The 16,538-nt window shown below is 45.9% G+C and overlaps 2 protein-coding genes across 4 annotated transcripts in view; one reads left to right on the top strand and one right to left on the bottom strand.

The window, feature by feature from the left end:
- HMGXB3 (HMG-box containing 3) overlaps positions 1–16,538 on the bottom strand; it is a 55,712-nt gene that overhangs the window by 27,785 nt on the left and 11,389 nt on the right. For 2 of the 3 annotated variants that reach the window (XM_070076305.2, XM_008255250.5), the window contains exons 6-7: positions 7,965–8,096; positions 435–850 (exon numbers count right to left, since the gene is read on the bottom strand). In XM_070076305.2, coding sequence (XP_069932406.2) covers positions 435–850; positions 7,965–8,096 — 548 coding nt within the window. The remainder of the gene's footprint in view (positions 1–434; positions 851–7,964; positions 8,097–16,538) is intronic. The other variant, XM_017341188.4, reaches the window with a different exon arrangement.
- LOC138850185 (large ribosomal subunit protein eL21) lies at positions 14,012–14,581 on the top strand. Its single transcript, XM_070076308.2, has one exon. It carries the CDS (start codon positions 14,054–14,056, stop codon positions 14,534–14,536), a length of 483 nt encoding a protein of 160 aa, XP_069932409.1. The 5' UTR covers positions 14,012–14,053; the 3' UTR covers positions 14,537–14,581.

Genomic DNA, 16,538 nt, shown 5'->3' with positions numbered 1-16,538 from the left:
CCTATTCCATTTCCAATCTACTTTCCTGCTAATGTGCCTGCTAAGGCAATGGAAGATGGCCCAAGTACTTGGGCACCTGCGTGGCATGTGGGAGACCAAGATAGAGTTCCTGGTACATGGGCTTCAGCTGGCCCAGACCCAGCTATTGTGGCCATTTAGGTGGATGAGCCAGCAGACAGAAGATCTCTCTCTGACCCTCCCTCTCTCTGTTGCTTTCAAATAAATAAATCTTAGAACCAAAAGACCTGTGTGAAGAATGTAACACAGGTGCATGGACAGCACAGTGGAGAAGAAAGGCATGTTCTTAGGAACCATTAACTGGGTCCTGCTGCCTCTCTCAGGAATTCTATGGACATGGGCCAAAACAAACACGGCACCTTGCCTCAGCTGCGGTTCTAAACGCAGCCCTAGAACACAAACACACACAGACTTACCCGGGAGGTTTTTTAGGAACAGGGAATGGACTGGAGGTGCCGGTGCCCTCTGCCAGCAGCGGTATGTCTGGTCCAGGACTGTCGCTCTCAGATGCACCAAGAGAGACCTCAGGCTGCACACCACTCTTGACGACTGGAGTCTTACTGACTACTGCGCCATGATTCTCAGGTGCTTCCTTGACCAAGACGTGGGCATCAGAGATGATCACCTCCTCCCACTCATTCTCCTCACTTGCTTTTGGAGGAGCTACATTGAGGAGCTGGCTTACAGCTTCCGAGTTCTCCAGTGTCAGTTTGGAGGCATTTTCCTTAGAGGAATTTTGCTCAGTGTTGACAGGCTGCTGATTCCTTTTAACCACAGAGCCTTTGGAGGAGACACCAGAAGTCAATTCCACTTTGACTTTGGCTGGCTTTTCCTAGAAAAAATAAGAATATCTTGTATACGTAAGGTGTTTAAGAGTTAACAACACTATTCACAAATATTCTCTCATTTGATCCTCTTCATAATAACGTATGGGCAACAAACAAGAAAACTGAGACCAGCTAACTTTAGGTCCCAGGTATAAAAGTCATATGAATCAGGGCCGGCGTTGTGCTGCAGGGGGTTAAGCCACTGCTTGTGACACCACACTCCCATACTAGAGTGCTAGAGTCTCGGCTGTTCTGCTTCTGATTCAGCTTCTTGCTTATGTGCCTGGAAAGGCAGCGGAACATAGCGCAAATACTTGGGTCCCTGTCACCTATGTAGAAGACTAGGATGGAGCTCCTGGGGTTGGCATGGACCAGTCCCTGCTATTGCAGCCATTTGGCAAGTGAACAGCAGATGGAAGGTCTCTCTCTCTCTGCCTTGCAAAAAAAAAAAAAAAAAAAAAACCCTGCTAAAAGTCTCCTGATGCCAGGTCCCATTGACTACAAGTACTGACGCCACATTTAGCATAAAGCCATTCTCTTCCTAACACCTTTCCAACTGGCCTGCCTCTGCAGGTTTTACCAAACAAATGCTGGAACTTTTTGGCTTGAATTTTGATTGTTGCAAGTATATAAATGTGCATACAGAACAAGGCCAGCAATCTACCACATTGGGTCTAAATGTCCAAAACTGTTTAATTTGATGGTCCTTTTATGAGATTAAATTAATCACAATATGGTCTCATTCTCACACAGAACTCAAAGCTTCCAAATGCCCCAACCTTTAAGCCTTCCATTGCTAGAAGCCAGGCAAACCCATGGCCCAACCACGGGTGTCAGCTCCACCGCCACTCTAATGCAATTTGATACTCCTCCTTCCTTGCCCGTCCCTCGGCAAAGGCTTAACAGGACCTGTTCCTGAACACGCGCCCTCTCTTGATCTCTCTTACACTCTCTTCCTTGCTCTTACCCTTTTGCCCTCTCCTCTTGGCCCGTCGGGCCTCCCCTACCTGACCATGAACCAATACTCTAAAAATAAAAATTTTTTTGAAATGTAGAGTTATGTTATGGGGGGGGGGGGGAGAAGAGGGAGAAGGAGAAGGGGAGAAGGATTGATTGATTCCATCCCCTGGTTTATTTTTTAAATGGCTGCAATGGGCAGGGTTGGACCAGGCTGAAGCTAGAAGCCTAGAATTTCATCTGAATCTCCAACGTGGGTGGCAAGGATTCAAGTACTTGGGCCACCTTCTGCTGCTTTCCAGGTGCATTAGCAGGGAGCGGGATTCGAAGTGGCAGCCAGGACTCGACTGGTGCCCAGAAGGGATGCCAGTGTCTCAGCCCTGGGAATACCCTATCTTTCTGACCTAGAGTCTTACAAACCAATCTTAAGAATGTCTTACACATGTCAGATACTTTGCACTTGCTCAAATGAACTCAAGATACATTAATGATGTGCTAGAAACAGTCAAACTCATTAAAAGCATCAACTGCAGGGGCGGCATCTTGGCACGAAGGGTAAAGTTGCCACCCGCATCACTGTTGGGCACCAGTTCGTGTCCCAGCTGCTCCACTTCTGATCCAGCTACCTGCTAGTGGCCTGGGAAAAGCAGAAGACAGTCCAAATGTTTGGGCCCCTGCCACACACATGGAAGATAAGTCTTTGTCACTCTTTCAAATAAAAAAAAAAAAAAGCATCAGCTGCTATGTCATATAGATCTATTTAAAAAAAAAAAAAAGATTTATTTATTTCAAAGGCAGAGTTGCAGAGAGGCAGACACAGAACTTTCACCTTCTGGTTCACTCCCCAAATGGCCACATCTGTGAGGGATGGCCAAGGCCAAACCCAGGTGCCAGAACCTCCATCTGGGTATCCTTTGTGGGTGGCAGGGGCTCAACTACTTGGACCATCTTCTTTTGCTTTCCCAGGTACATTAGCAGGGAGCTGGATCAGAACTGGAGCTCATATGTGATGCCAATGTCATATTCGGCAGCTTAACCTGTGGTGGCTTAACCAGATGTGCCACAATGGTGGCCCCAGATAAGATAAATATATGTTTGAAAGCTCTTGGCCTAGGGCAGGTGTTAGGTATAGTAGCTAAGATGCTTCTTGATACACAGCATCCTGTACCAGAACACCCAGGTTCACGTTCTAGATCTGCTTCCTACTAACACAGACCCCCACTCCTGCGGAGGGAACCAGCTGGTAGGTCCCTGCCACCCACATAGGAGATGTGGACTGAGTTCCTGGCTCCCAGATTCGGCCTGATCCATGTGCATCATGCGAGGCATTGTAAACTATAAGAAATAGAACACACAAGCAGCATTCTAGTGAGGCTCGACATCACTCCCAGTTAGTTATGTATTAGGGCAAGCCTCATCTGAATCCCCATCTCCATTATGAAATAACACAGGGATGGGCTCTTAGTGTTTGTCAACAGGAGCAAGACAGCATTTTGGGTAGCTCAATGCTTCACTGCATGTGTTGCAGAAAATTGGGCACTTGTGGCTAATGCTATTCATGTCAACGTTATCTCCTAGTCACTGACTACCAAAAACACATTTCCACAGTCATCTGGGCAGCGTACTTTCCGGGTTAAGAAGCGGTATCAGATAACCTTCAAGAGCTCTCCAGTAAAGGATTCTCAGATTCTAACACACTAACGGCCCATGAGGATGAGTAAACTGCACAGAACTGATTTACTGCTGGAGAGGAGAAAGCAGAAAACAAATGACTAAACGCATCGCTTACAGATCTTTGATCGAAACACTACCAAGTATCAGACTTTGTTTTAAATGCTTATTTCTTTTCTTTTCTTTTTTCTTTTCTTTTTTTTTTTTTTTACAGGCAGAGTTAGAGAGAGAGAGAGAGACAGAGAGAAAGATCTTCCTTCCATTGGTTCACCCACCCAATGGCCACTACGGCTGGCGCGCTGCACTGATCCAAAGCCAGGAGCCAAGTACTTCCTCCTGGTCTCCCATGCAGGTGCTGGGCCCAAGCACTTGGGCCATCTTCCACTGCCTTCCCGGGCCACAGCAGAGAGCTGGACCGGAAGAGGAGCAACCGGGACAGAATCCAGCGCCCCAACCAGGACTAGAACCCGGACTGCCGGCGCTGCAGGCGGAGGATTAGCCTAGTGAGCCATGGTGCCAGCCTTACTTATTTTCATATACATAAAAGGCAGAGTGACGGTGCTAGAGACAGAGATCTTCCATCCACTAGTTTATTCTGCAAATGCCTGCAACAGCCAGGACTGAGCCAGGCTGAAGTCAGGAGCCTGGAACTTCATATACATTCATGCACATTTCCCACATCATCTCCCTGATGACTGCACATGACTCAACCTACTCTTCTCAGATACTGCTCATTCTGTTAAGGTTTATTTATTTATTTGAAAGGTAAAGTTAGAGAGAAGCAGAGACAGAGAGAGGAACAAGGGAAAGGTAGAGTGGGGAGGGAGAGGGGGAAAGAGGGAGAGGGAGGGTGGGAGGTGGGAGGGAGAGGGGAAGAGGGAGAGGGGGAGGAGGAAAGATGGAGAGAGAGAGAATTTTTATCCATCCGCCTGTTCACTCCCAAAATGGCTCCAATGGGCAGTGCTGGGCTGATCTGGAGCCAGGAGCTTCTTCCAGGTCTCCCACGCGGAGCAGGGGCCCAAGCATTTGGGCCATTTTCCACGGCTTTCCCAGGCCATAGCAGAGAAGTGGACAGGAAGAAGAGCATCCAGGTCTTGAACCAGGGCCCATATGGGATGCTGGCACTGCAGGCGGTGGCTCCACCTGCTATACCACAGTGCTGTACCCAGATGTTGCTTTCTTTCAAGATGAAAAGTGGATGTAACCAGCGAGACCTCAATTATTGCCATGAGAGCCTAGGAGAAGGAAGCCTTGCACGAAAACAGCCTTCTACAGGATCTTTTGTTCCATCTAACTCACTGGGAGCTATGCCACACTGCCTGAGCCAGCTTTAGCCAGCACGAACTCTGCAACAATACCAGAAGAGGTGAGTCATTTCCTGATCAGCAGAGCCACACTGGAGCTTTTACAAACAATTCGTATTAGCTGCCTCAAAAATCACAACTCAATGAATCTGTGACTCGGTGGCTAAACAGCATAGAAATGTCTGCGTGTGGCTTAGCAGGAAAGGGCTGACATCATTAGCTATGTGGACTTCACAAAGACTTCGAAAATTACTTCTCTTGAACTGATTTTTCCTCAGCAGGAAACATGGAATTCAACTACCTGATAAAATCACTTTTATCTTTAAAAATCTAATTGCACTAACGCTAAAATGGGACCTTTTTTCTTCTCACACTCATTCTGTTCCTATGATCTTTAGAAATTATAGCATCTACTCTTTACATGGTAATTCTTGCAAAAAATGTGTGTGTGTTGGGGGAAGCTACTTTACAAAGTGATGATGCGAAGCAAGTGGTTAAGGGGAAAAAACATTGTTTTCATGCCATGAGCTTGACCTTAGTAGGAAAACCATTGCACCTAAGTTATTTCAAAGGAAAACAAAGCAAGTCTGAAGGAGAAACAAGTCCACCACAATTACTAACACACTGCACGCCAACAAGTGGTCATGGACAGAGCTGCTTCACATGAGTGATGAGCGGCCAAGGAGGATTCTACTATTCAATCAATGCCCCTCTTGCAGCGGTGGATGTACGTTTTGGGGGAATAATTCCTGGCATCCCAGAATAATTATGACACCACAGAAACACACTAAAGGTGGGTGCAAAAAATTCAACAAAACCTCCCAAGAGATGCAGTATCAGGCCCTGTCTGACTCTCGAAATAACAGTTGTACACACTGAACCCAATCATGATCATGGTGGGGGGATTTAATATGTACCAGAAACAGTACCACCCACTTTACATGGACGAAATCTCATAGAGGGACTGACACTGCACACAGCTGATTAAACCCATGGCCTGCAGCACTGACATCCATATGGACGCCAGTTCAAGTCCTGGCTGCTCCATTTCCGATCCAGCTCTCTGCTAGTGCACCTGGGATAGCAGCGGATGACAGCCCAAGTTGGGCCCTGCACCCATGTGGGAGGCCCAGATGAATCTCCTGACTCCTGGCTTCAGCCTGGCCAAGCCCTGGCCATTGCAGCCATTCGGGGAGTGAAGCAGCCATTCGGGGAGTGAAGCAGCCAATCTAAGTTCTCTTTCTCTGTAACTCTGCTTTTAAAATAAATACATCTTTTTTTTAAGATTTATTTTATTTGAAAGAGTTACAGAGTTACAGAGTTACAGAGGGAGAGAGGGAGAGAGGGAGAGAGGGAGAGAGGGAGAGAGGGAGAGGTCTTCCATCTGATGTTTCACTCCCAGATGGCCACAACGGCCAGAGCTGCACCGATCCAAAGCCAGGAGCCAGGAGCTTCTTCTGGGTCTCCCATGTGGGTACAGGGGTCCAAGGACTGGGGCCATCTTCTGCTGCTTTCCCAGGCCATACCAAAGAGCTGGATGGGAAGAGGAGCAGCAGGGACTAAAACTGGCGCCCATATGGGATGCCGGCGCTTCAGGCCAGGGCGTTAACCCGTTGCGCCACAGCACCGGCCCCTCACATAAATACATCTTAAAAATAATAAATAAATATATTTTGAGGCTGGTTCTTTGGAGCAGGAGGTTAAGCCGCCACCTGCAGCGCCGGTATCCCATATGGGGCCGGTATGAGTCCTGGCTGTTTCACTTCCGATCTGATCCAGCTTCCTGCTAATGCACGTGGGAAGGCAGTGGGAGATGGCTCAAAGCTTGGGCCCCTGCACCCACGTGGGAGAACCAGAATAACCTCCTGGCTCCTAGCTTCAGATGAGCCCAGCTCCAGCCACTGCAAAGTTCTCTCTAACTCAGCCTTCCAAACAATTGGATAAATCTAAAAAAAAAAAAAAAAAGAAAAAAGCTTTTCATGTTAAGGACTTTCACTTCTTTTTGTTATTTTATTTTTTTATTTGATAGAGTTAGACAGTGAGAGAGAGAGAGACAGAGAGAAAGATCTTCCTTCCATTGGTTCAACCCCCAAATGGCCGCTACCGCCAGCACGCTGCGCCGATCCGAAGCCAGGAGCCAGGTGCTCCCTCCTGGTCTCCCATGGGGTGCAGGGCCCAAGCATTTGGGCCATCCTCCACTGCCTTCCCGGGCCACAGCAGAGAGCTGGACTGGAAGAGGAGCAACCAGGACTAGAACCCGGCGCCCATATGGGATGCCGGCACTGCAGGTGGAGGTTAGCCAAGTAAGCCATGGCGTCAGTCCCCTCTTTTTGTTATTTTAAAGATCTATCAATCTATATATCTATCTATCTGAAAGGCAGAATGAAAGAGACAGAGGGAGGAGAGGAATCAAGAGGAAGAGAGGAAAAGAAAGGGAATAGCAAGGAAGGAGAGATCTTCCATTAGCTGGGTCACCCCCCCCCCCAACACACCCACAATGGCCACAATAGCCAGATCTGGGCAAGGCCAGAGCCAGGAGCTCCATCTGGGTGTCCCATGTGGCTGGCAGGGGCCTAAGTACTTGAGTCATATTCTAGTGCCTTCCCAGGCTCATAAGCAGGAAGCTGGAAAGGAAGTAGAGCAGCCAGGACTTGAACTGGCACTCCAATATGGGATGCAGGTATCCCAGGTGGTGGCTTAACCTGCTGTGACTCAACACTGGTACAGAGGATTTCTACTTCTAATGAGACTGAAAAATATTTTAAGCTATGCACCTGAACAATAACCACACAGGAGGGCATATTGTTAACACTCAGCCTAACAGGAAATGAATGAATTAATAGTGTAGTCATCCATGGGAAATCAATGATAGTGCTACTAAAGAGTATTTAATGGCATGATGCATTATATGAAAAAAAAATACAGAATTAACTTTATGCATGGAAAGAAGACAGGAATAAAGTATTATCAAAATGCTAACTAATAATGGCATTTCTTTGGATAGTATAAGATTATGGCCAATATTTTACTCTATTTTTATTTCTTTTTTAAATAAACTGCTTAAAATAAAAATGATTACCTGGCAGAAAAGAAAACAGACTGGTAACTTTAAAAGTCACCTGTTCCCAAAGGCAACAGGAAACCCATTTTGTGGGACTTCCAAAGCAGTAACGGTCAATGGACTTACCTTTGGGATCCACTTCCCTCCCAGGAAGTTACCACAGGCAGGGCACTTAGGTGGTTTGTGCCTGGTGACATATGTAAAGGAACAGCCCGGGCTGGTGCATGTGCCATGGCCCCGGCGGGTGTACGTAGTGGTCTGTGAAGATAGAGTCTGTTAGAGTCAGTATCACCATCCATCCTGTCTCACCCCCTGATGACCATTATACCCACAACAAGACCAGGGGGACAGCAGCTTCCAGGACACTCAATCTGTGCTGTCATAATAGGGCAGAGTTGAAAAGGTCCTAAATACAACATGTCCACTTGTTAGAAATGGAAACAGTTCCAATGGGAAGACTTACAGAGCTACCAGAAGAATGATGTGATAACAACTATTGAGTGAGCTACCAAACAGCGCTGAACACTGCATCAATACTTCATTGAATACTTTCAGCAATGTTAGTAAGTAGGTACTACTATTACCGAGGTTTAGAATGGATAAATGCTTTGCCTGAAATAACACAGTGATTCAGGGGCAAAGCTACACCTAGAACTCAAATCCGATTCTTGGTCCAAGATTCCTTTCTGCATCCAACTGCTCTATATATCCTCTAAATATTGTACCTCAAAGAATTTGCTTTATGGGCCGGCGCCGCGGCTCAACAGGCTAATCCTCCGCCTAGCAGTGCCGGCATACCAGGTTCTAGTCCCCGTCGGGGCCCCAGACTCTGTCCTGGTCGCCCTTCTTCCAGGCCAGCTCTCTGCTGTGGCCCAGGAGTGCAGTGGAGGATGGCCCAAGTACTTGGGCCCTGCACCCCATGGGAGACCAGGAGAAGCACCTGGCTCCTGCCTTTGGATCAGCACGGTATGCCGGCCGCAGCGCGCCAGCCGCGGTGGCCATTGGAGGGTGAACCAACGGCAAAAGGAAGACCTTTCTCTCTGTCTCTCTCTCACTGTCCACTCTGCCTGTCAAAAAAATAAAATAAAATAAAATAAAATAAAATAAAAAGAATTTGCTTTATTTTCATTCTCAGTAAACATCGGAAAACCTAGGATTCCAAGATATAAAAACAGACCTATGTTCACTGGAAAAATGAGAAGGAAATTCAGGAGTAGAAACCAAGTCCTTTGCATGCAACAAAATTTAGTTATCTGCAGATTAATCAAAGTAGTCACTGGCTCTCTCCACCTCTACTGATCTCCCTTTTCAGCAACATGTATTGCAAGGGGTTTTCACATTATAGCTACAACAGAAAACTACTCACTTATTAGCCATGGTCCACTTGGAGATCAATATAGAAAGAGAATATCCCCCATCAGATTTGTTCTGTGACTTATGAATGTTCACTAGGCTATTATTACATAAACTACGTAAGCCTAGCCTCCCTAGCCCAGCCATAAAGCAAAAACCTTCCTGGGGGAAACACCAAACGGTACTAACTACCTCTGCTGGGAAGAAAAGGCAGTTACCACGGTGGTACCTTCTCCAGGGTAACTGTGAGTGGAATGGCACCAAGGAGAGCAATTAGGCTTCCAATTAGCACATGAATTCCTGTAACTACTCAGTCTTAGTTTCCTCCTCCTCTTATTTCACAGGTATATCTTCAGCAAATAAGGTACAATGAGGAAACTCTCACTTAGAAAAATATCCTACGTGTTTCTGAGACTATTAATACCAGGAAATACAAAACATGCCTGCTCTCTTTTGACTGTGGCCCAATACACAATCTTCATTCTATACTCTCCTAAAAAGCACAATAAAAATTTAAGACAAGTTTGTACAATATGTAAGTTACCAAGACCTTGAAAACATTCGTAAACAGTAATTTTTGACTGATTGACTAATAATTTTTGACTAATTGACTAATAGGGGCCAGTGCCGTGGCTCACTTGGTTAATCCTCCGCCTGCGGCGCCGGCATCCCATACGGGTGCCTGGTTCTAGTCCCGGCTGCTCCTCTTCCAGTCCAGCTCTCTGCTGTGGCCCAGGAGGGCAGTGGAGGATGGCCCAAGTACTCGGGCCCCTGCACCCACATGGGAGACCAGGAGGAAGCACCTGGCTCCAGGCTTCGGATCGGCGCAGCACGCTGGCGGTAGCAGCCATTTGGGGGGTGAACCAATAGAAGGAAGACCTTTCTCTCTGTGTCTCTCTCTCACTGTCTAACTCTGTCAAATTAAAAAAAAAAAAAAAAAGAGCAGTCAATAGAAATTACTTCAGAAAAAAAAATACTGCTCTTTAATTCTGATGTTTCAGTTTCAACTAGGATTCACAAAACGTTTATTAGAGATTGGCTGACACTTAGCAGCATGAAGAACAGCCATTTCCAGGAGAAATAACTAGCCTATCCATCAATCAAGCTACAGTGGCTGTTCTCATTTTAAGATACTGCAACATTTTCCTTTTTTAAATATTTATGTATTTGATTTGAAAGGCAGAGAGACAAAGGGGGAGACAGAGACCTCCCATCTGCTGGTTCACTCCCCATTGGCCAACAACTCCAACAGGGTCCCCCCTGTGAGTAGCACAATCCTTGCTGCCTTCCCAGGGGCATCAGCAGCGACTTGAACCAGCATTCTGATATGGGATGCCGACATCACAAGGGGTGGCTTAACCTTCTGTGCCTCAAGGCCAGCCCCTAAACAATGAATTACTGAATGAGAAAGTTTTGCAGGGCTTGGTGTTGTGGCATAATGAGCTAAGTGGCAATTTCTGAGGACAGCATTTCATATCTGAGTGACAGTTCTGATACAATTTCTTTCTGATGTGCATGGGAAGGCAACAGAAGGTGATCCAAATACTTGGGCTGCTGCTACCTACATGGGAGACCCAGATGGTGTTCCTGGGTCTTGGCTTCGGCCTGACCCAGCCCCATAAGGAAGAGCTCAGTCTCAGCCAGCCAGTCAGTCAGTCTCTCTCTAACAGCCCTCGCTGTTATGGGTATTAGGAAAGTGAGTCAGAGAATCCAAAATCTCTCTGTCAAATAAATACAATAAATCTAAAAAAAAAAAAAAAAAAAAGGAAATAGAATATTAGTAATATCAGGGCCAGCGCTGTGGTATTGTGGCTAAAACCACCGCCTGCAGTGCCAGCATCGCACATAGGAGCCAGTTCGAGTTCCGGCTGCCACTTGCAATCCAGCTCTCCGCTATGACCTCAGAAAGCAGCAGAAGACGGCACAGATCCTTGGGCCCCTGCAACCATGTGTAGACCCCGAAGAAGCTCCAGGCTCCTGGCTTCGGACTGGCCCAGCTCCGGCTGTTGCAATCACTAGGGGAGTAAACCAGCAGATGGAAGACTCCTCTTTCCCTCTCTGCCTCTGCTTCTGCCTCTCTGTAACCCCACCTTTCAGATAAATCAATCTTTAAAAAAAAAAGATCTCTCTCCCCTCTCTATGTACCTCAAATAAATAAATTACAAAACTGAATTACAAGAAGATAGAACAGAAGCTTCTGGTTCCCAGGCCACGGCCTGGCTCAGCTGTAGCCATTGTGGTCATTTGGGGAATGAACCAGCAGATGCAAAATTTCTCTCTCTGTACTTCTGATCTTCAAATAAAGAAATAAATCTTTAAACAAAAAAAAGATTGCCGGGGCCAGCACTGTAGCGTAGCAGGTATAGCCACTGCCTGTAGTTCCACCATCCCATGTGGGTGCCAGTTCGAGTCCAGTCTGTTCCCCTTCCAATCCAGCTCTCTGCGATGGCCTGGGAAAGCAGTAGAAGATGGCCCAAGTTATTGGGCCCCTACACCCTCATGGGAGACCCAGAAGAAGCTCCTGGCTCCTGGCTCCTAATCAGCGCATCTCCAGACATTGTGGCCAACTGGGGAGTGAACCAGTGGATGGAAGAACTCTCTCTCTCTCTCTCTCTGCCTCTTCTCCTCTCTCTGTGTAACTCTTTCAAATAAATAAATCTTAAAAAAAAAAAAGAGATTGTCAAATGAGTCTTGTGCTATATCCAAACTATATGCTACCCACAAAATACAAAGCAAACACACTTTAAATACAAAGATATAAACTGGGTAAAAGGATAGGAAGACTTCTCACTAATATTAATAATAATAATAATAAAGGCTAGAGTCAGACAAAGTAGATTTCAGAGCACAGAATATTACTAGAGATCCAGAAGATCCACTTCATAATAATGAAGGGGTCCATTTATCAAGAAGACATAACCCTAAATGTTTAGGTACTTAGTAACAGTTAAAATACACAACACAGGGGAAAATACTTGGTGCGGCAGTTCAGACGCCTTGGGGATGCCTGCATTGAAGTCCAGGCTTCTCTCTGGAACCCAGTTTCCTGCTGATGCACATCCTGGGAGGCAGCAGTGATGGCGCAAGTATTTTGGACCCAGACTTCCATGTGGGAGACCTGGATGGATTCTGGGGCTCCTGATTTCAGCCTGGCCTAGCCTTGGTTGGAAATGCAAAGATGCATTTCCAATAAATAAAATTAAATAAATTTGTAAAAAAAAGTATGTGCATGTGTATGTATGCATGACTGACATAAAAACTGACAGAACTGAAAGAAGAAAAAGAAATCCACAATGTCAGTCGATGCCTTTTCTCAATGACTGATGAACATATGGGCAGAAAATGAGTAAGAATCTAAGAGCTGAGCAACACTGTCAATCAGCCTGACATAATTTGACATGTGTAGAACACTCCACCCAACAGCAGACTTCACATGCTCTTCAAGTGCACACTGAGCATTTAGCAAGGCAGACCATATTCTGGCCGTAAAACAGGTATGTATAAATTTAAATGGATTCACATCATACAAGCCATAAAGTTCCACCTACAAAATTAGAATCAACAAAAGAAATATATCTGAAATTATTAATTCAGAAAGATCTGAAATTATTAATTATTAATTCATTTGGTTTTTTGTTTTGACAGACAGAATTAGACATTGAGAGGGAGAGAGAGAGAAAGGTCTTCCTTTTTCCGTTGGTTCACCCCACAAGTGGCCGCTATGGCCACTGCATTGCGATCCAAAGCCAGGAGCCAGGTGCTTCCTCCTGGTCTCCCATGCGGGTGCAGGGCCCAAGGACCTGTGCCATCCTCCACTGCCTTCCCGGGCCACAGCAGAGAGCTGGACTGGAAGAGGGGCAACCGGGACAGAATCCAGCGCCCCGAACAGGACTAGAACCTGGGGTGCCGGCACTGCAGGCGGAGGATTAGTCTAGTGAGCTGCAGTGCCGGCCCAATTATTAATTCATTTGAAAGCCAGAGTTAGAGAAATAGATTTTCCATTTGTTGATTGACTCCCCAGTGTCTAAAATGGCCAAGACTGGGTCTCCCACATGGGTGCAGGGGCCCAAGGACTTGGGCCATCTTCCATTGCCTTCCTAGGTACTTTAGCAGGGAGCTGGATCAGAAGTGGAGCAGCCAGGACTCAAATATGGGAAGCTGGTGCCTTAACCTGCTGCACCACAGCATAGGGCCAAGTAATCCGCTTCTAATACCATGAAGTAAATCAGAAGGTCTAAGAAGTAAATCATAATGTATTCTATGGGGCCAGTACTGTGGCACAGCGGGTAAAGTCACCACCTGCAGTGCCGGCATCCCATATGGGCACCACTTCAGGTCTCGACTGATCCACTTCCAATCCAGCTCTCTGCTATGGCCTGGGAAAGCAGTGGAAAATGGCCCAAGTCCTTGGGCCCCTGCACCCACGTAGGAGACCTGGAAGAAGCTCCTGGCTTCGGATTAGCACAGCTCCGGCCACTGCAGCCAAATGGGGAGTGAACCAGGGGATAGAAGATCTCTCTCTGTGTAACTCTTTCAAATCAATAAAGCTTAAAAAAAAAGTATTATATAATATAAAAGAAATATCTCAAATCAATGTCAGTGTCCACCTTTAGAAATTAGAAGAAAAGTTAATGATTCATAATAGGGCAGAGATCAGTGAAACAAAGCAAAAACAAGACAGAAAACCAAAGCTGGTTCAGTAAAATTGATAAATCTCTAGCCAGGCTTCCCAAGAAAAAACTGTAGATCCCAATTACCCAAATCAGGAATGAGACATGAAACCAGTAGATTCTATAGATGTTAAGAGTCCCTCAAAAAGCTTCCTTTCGGCCGGAGCCGCCATCTTCCAGTAATTCGCCAAGATGACGAACACAAAGGGAAAGAGGCGAGGTACCCGGTACATGTTCTCCAGGCCTTTCAGAAAACATGGAGTTGTTCCTTTGGCCACATACATGCGCATTTACAAGAAAGGTGACATTGTGGACATCAAGGGAATGGGTACTGTTCAAAAAGGAATGCCCCATAAATGTTACCATGGAAAAACTGGAAGAGTCTACAATGTTACCCAGCATGCTGTTGGCATTGTTGTAAACAAACAAGTGAAAGGCAAGATTCTTGCCAAGAGAATAAATGTGCGTATTGAACACATTAAGCACTCTAAGAGCAGAGATAGCTTCTTGAAACGTGTGAAGGAAAATGATCAGAAGAAGAAGGAAGCCAAAGAGAAGGGTACCTGGGTTCAACTAAAGCGTCAGCCTGCTCCACCCAGAGAAGCCCACTTTGTCAGAACCAATGGAAAGGAGCCTGAGCTGCTGGAACCCATTCCTTATGAATTCATGGCATGATAAATGTAAGATAAATAAATAAGACCTAATTGGAAAAAAAAAAAAGAGTCCCTCAAAAAGCTAAACATAAATTTACCATGTGACCCCGCAATTTCACTCCTAGCTGTATACCCACAAGAACAGAAAGCAGGGATTCAAACTACTATTTGTATACCAAAGTTCACGAATAGCAGCAGTATTCACAACGGCCAGAAGGTGCAAACAACTCAAGAGTCCATCAACACAGAAATGGATAAACAGAATGTGGCATGTATCCAGAATGGGATACTCAGTCGTAAAAATGTAATCCTGATACATGATGTGTGAACTTTGAAAACATCAAGAAAGTCACATACAAAATTATAATATTAGTATGATCCCATTTATTTGAGGCACAAATTCAATGACTAAAGACAGAACAGAGGTTATTAGAGCTGGGAGAAGGGAGGAAGGGTAATGATTTACTAGGTAAACTTCCTGTTTAGGATGACAGAACAGTTCTGGAAATGGATATTGGTAATGACTACACAACACTGTGAATGCACTTAATGCCATAACTGTACACCTAAAAATGGTTAAAATGGTAAAATCTGTTATGTATGCAACTATTTTTTAAAGGTCATATGGGAATGTCATGAACACCTTTGTTAATAAATTTGGCAGCTTAGATGAGATGGACAAATTCTTTAAAATACAATAAGCTCACTCAAGGGGCTGGCACTGTGGCATAGTCCATTAAGCCTCAGCCTGCAGTGCCAGCATCCCATATGGGTGCTTGTTCATGTCCCGGCTGCCCTACTTCCAATCTAGCTCCCTGCTAATGGCCTGGGAAAGCAGTGGAAGAAGGCCCAAGTGTTTGGGCCCCTGGACCCATGTGGGAGACCTGGAGGAAACTCCTGGCTCCTGGCTTCAGATCAGCCCAGCTCCAGACGTTGAGGCCATTTGGGGTATGAACCAGCAGATGGAAGACCTCTCTGTCTCTACCTCTCTCTGTCTGTAACTATCTCTTAAATAATTACATCTTCAAAAAAACATTTAAATAAAAATAAATTTTAAAAAGACCTAAAAGGAAGTTCATCACATTATTAAACTAGAGAAGAATATCCACACAATCTTATCAACAGACACAGAAAAAAATATCTGATAAAACCCAACATCCAACTCTTGATAAAACTCCTGAAAAGTTAGGAATAACATCCGTGAAAAGCCTATAGCTGATGCTACACTTAATGGTGAAAGACTGAATTCTTTCTCCCTAAGAAACAAAATAAAGATATTGGCTCTTATCACTTCTATTCAGCATTGTACTGGAGGGCCTAGACAATGAAATAAAGCAAGAACAAGAAATTGGGAATCTAGGATAGAAAGAAAAATACAAAATGGTTTTTGTTTGTTTGTTTTTTGACAGAGTGGATAGTGAGAGAGAGAGACAGAGAGAAAGGTCTTCCTTTTGCCGTTGGTTCACCCTCCAAATGGCCGCCACGGCTGGCACGCTGCGGCCGGCGCACTGCGCTGATCCAAAGGCAGGAGCCAGGTACTTATCCTGGTCTCCCATGGGGTACAGGGCCCAAGCACTTGGGCCATCCTCCACTGCACTCCCTGGCCATAGCAGAGAGCTGGCCTGGAAGAGGGGCAACCGGGACAGAATCCGGCGCCCCGACCGGGACTAAACACAGTGTGCCGGCGCCGCTAGGTGGAGGATTAGCCTATTGAGCCGCGGCACCGGCCCCAAAATGGTTTTTACTCAGAGTACAAGATTGTGTAGGAAAATCCAATAGAGGGAAAGGTGTTAACGGAGTAACAGGTTTAGCCCCCTCCCGCTGTGGCGTCAGCATCCTGTATGGGTGCAAGTTTGAGTCCTGACTGCTCTACTTCTGATCCAACTCCCAGCTAAAGTGCCTGGGAAAGCAAGATGGCCCAAGTCCTCAGGCCCCCGCATGCACATTCGGGACCACGATGAAGCTTCTGGTTTTGGCCTGGCTCAGCCCCAGCTGCTACTGCCATCTGAGGAGTGAACAAGCAC

The sequence above is a fragment of the Oryctolagus cuniculus genome, chromosome 6 (genome assembly GCF_051225735.1).
Source record: "Oryctolagus cuniculus isolate XC-2025 breed Fujian yellow rabbit chromosome 6, ASM5122573v1, whole genome shotgun sequence".
In the NCBI taxonomy this organism is placed as follows: domain Eukaryota; kingdom Metazoa; phylum Chordata; class Mammalia; order Lagomorpha; family Leporidae; genus Oryctolagus; species Oryctolagus cuniculus.
The sequence above is the reverse complement of the archived record's forward strand: the minus strand, read 5'-3'. Positions and strand labels throughout refer to the sequence as shown.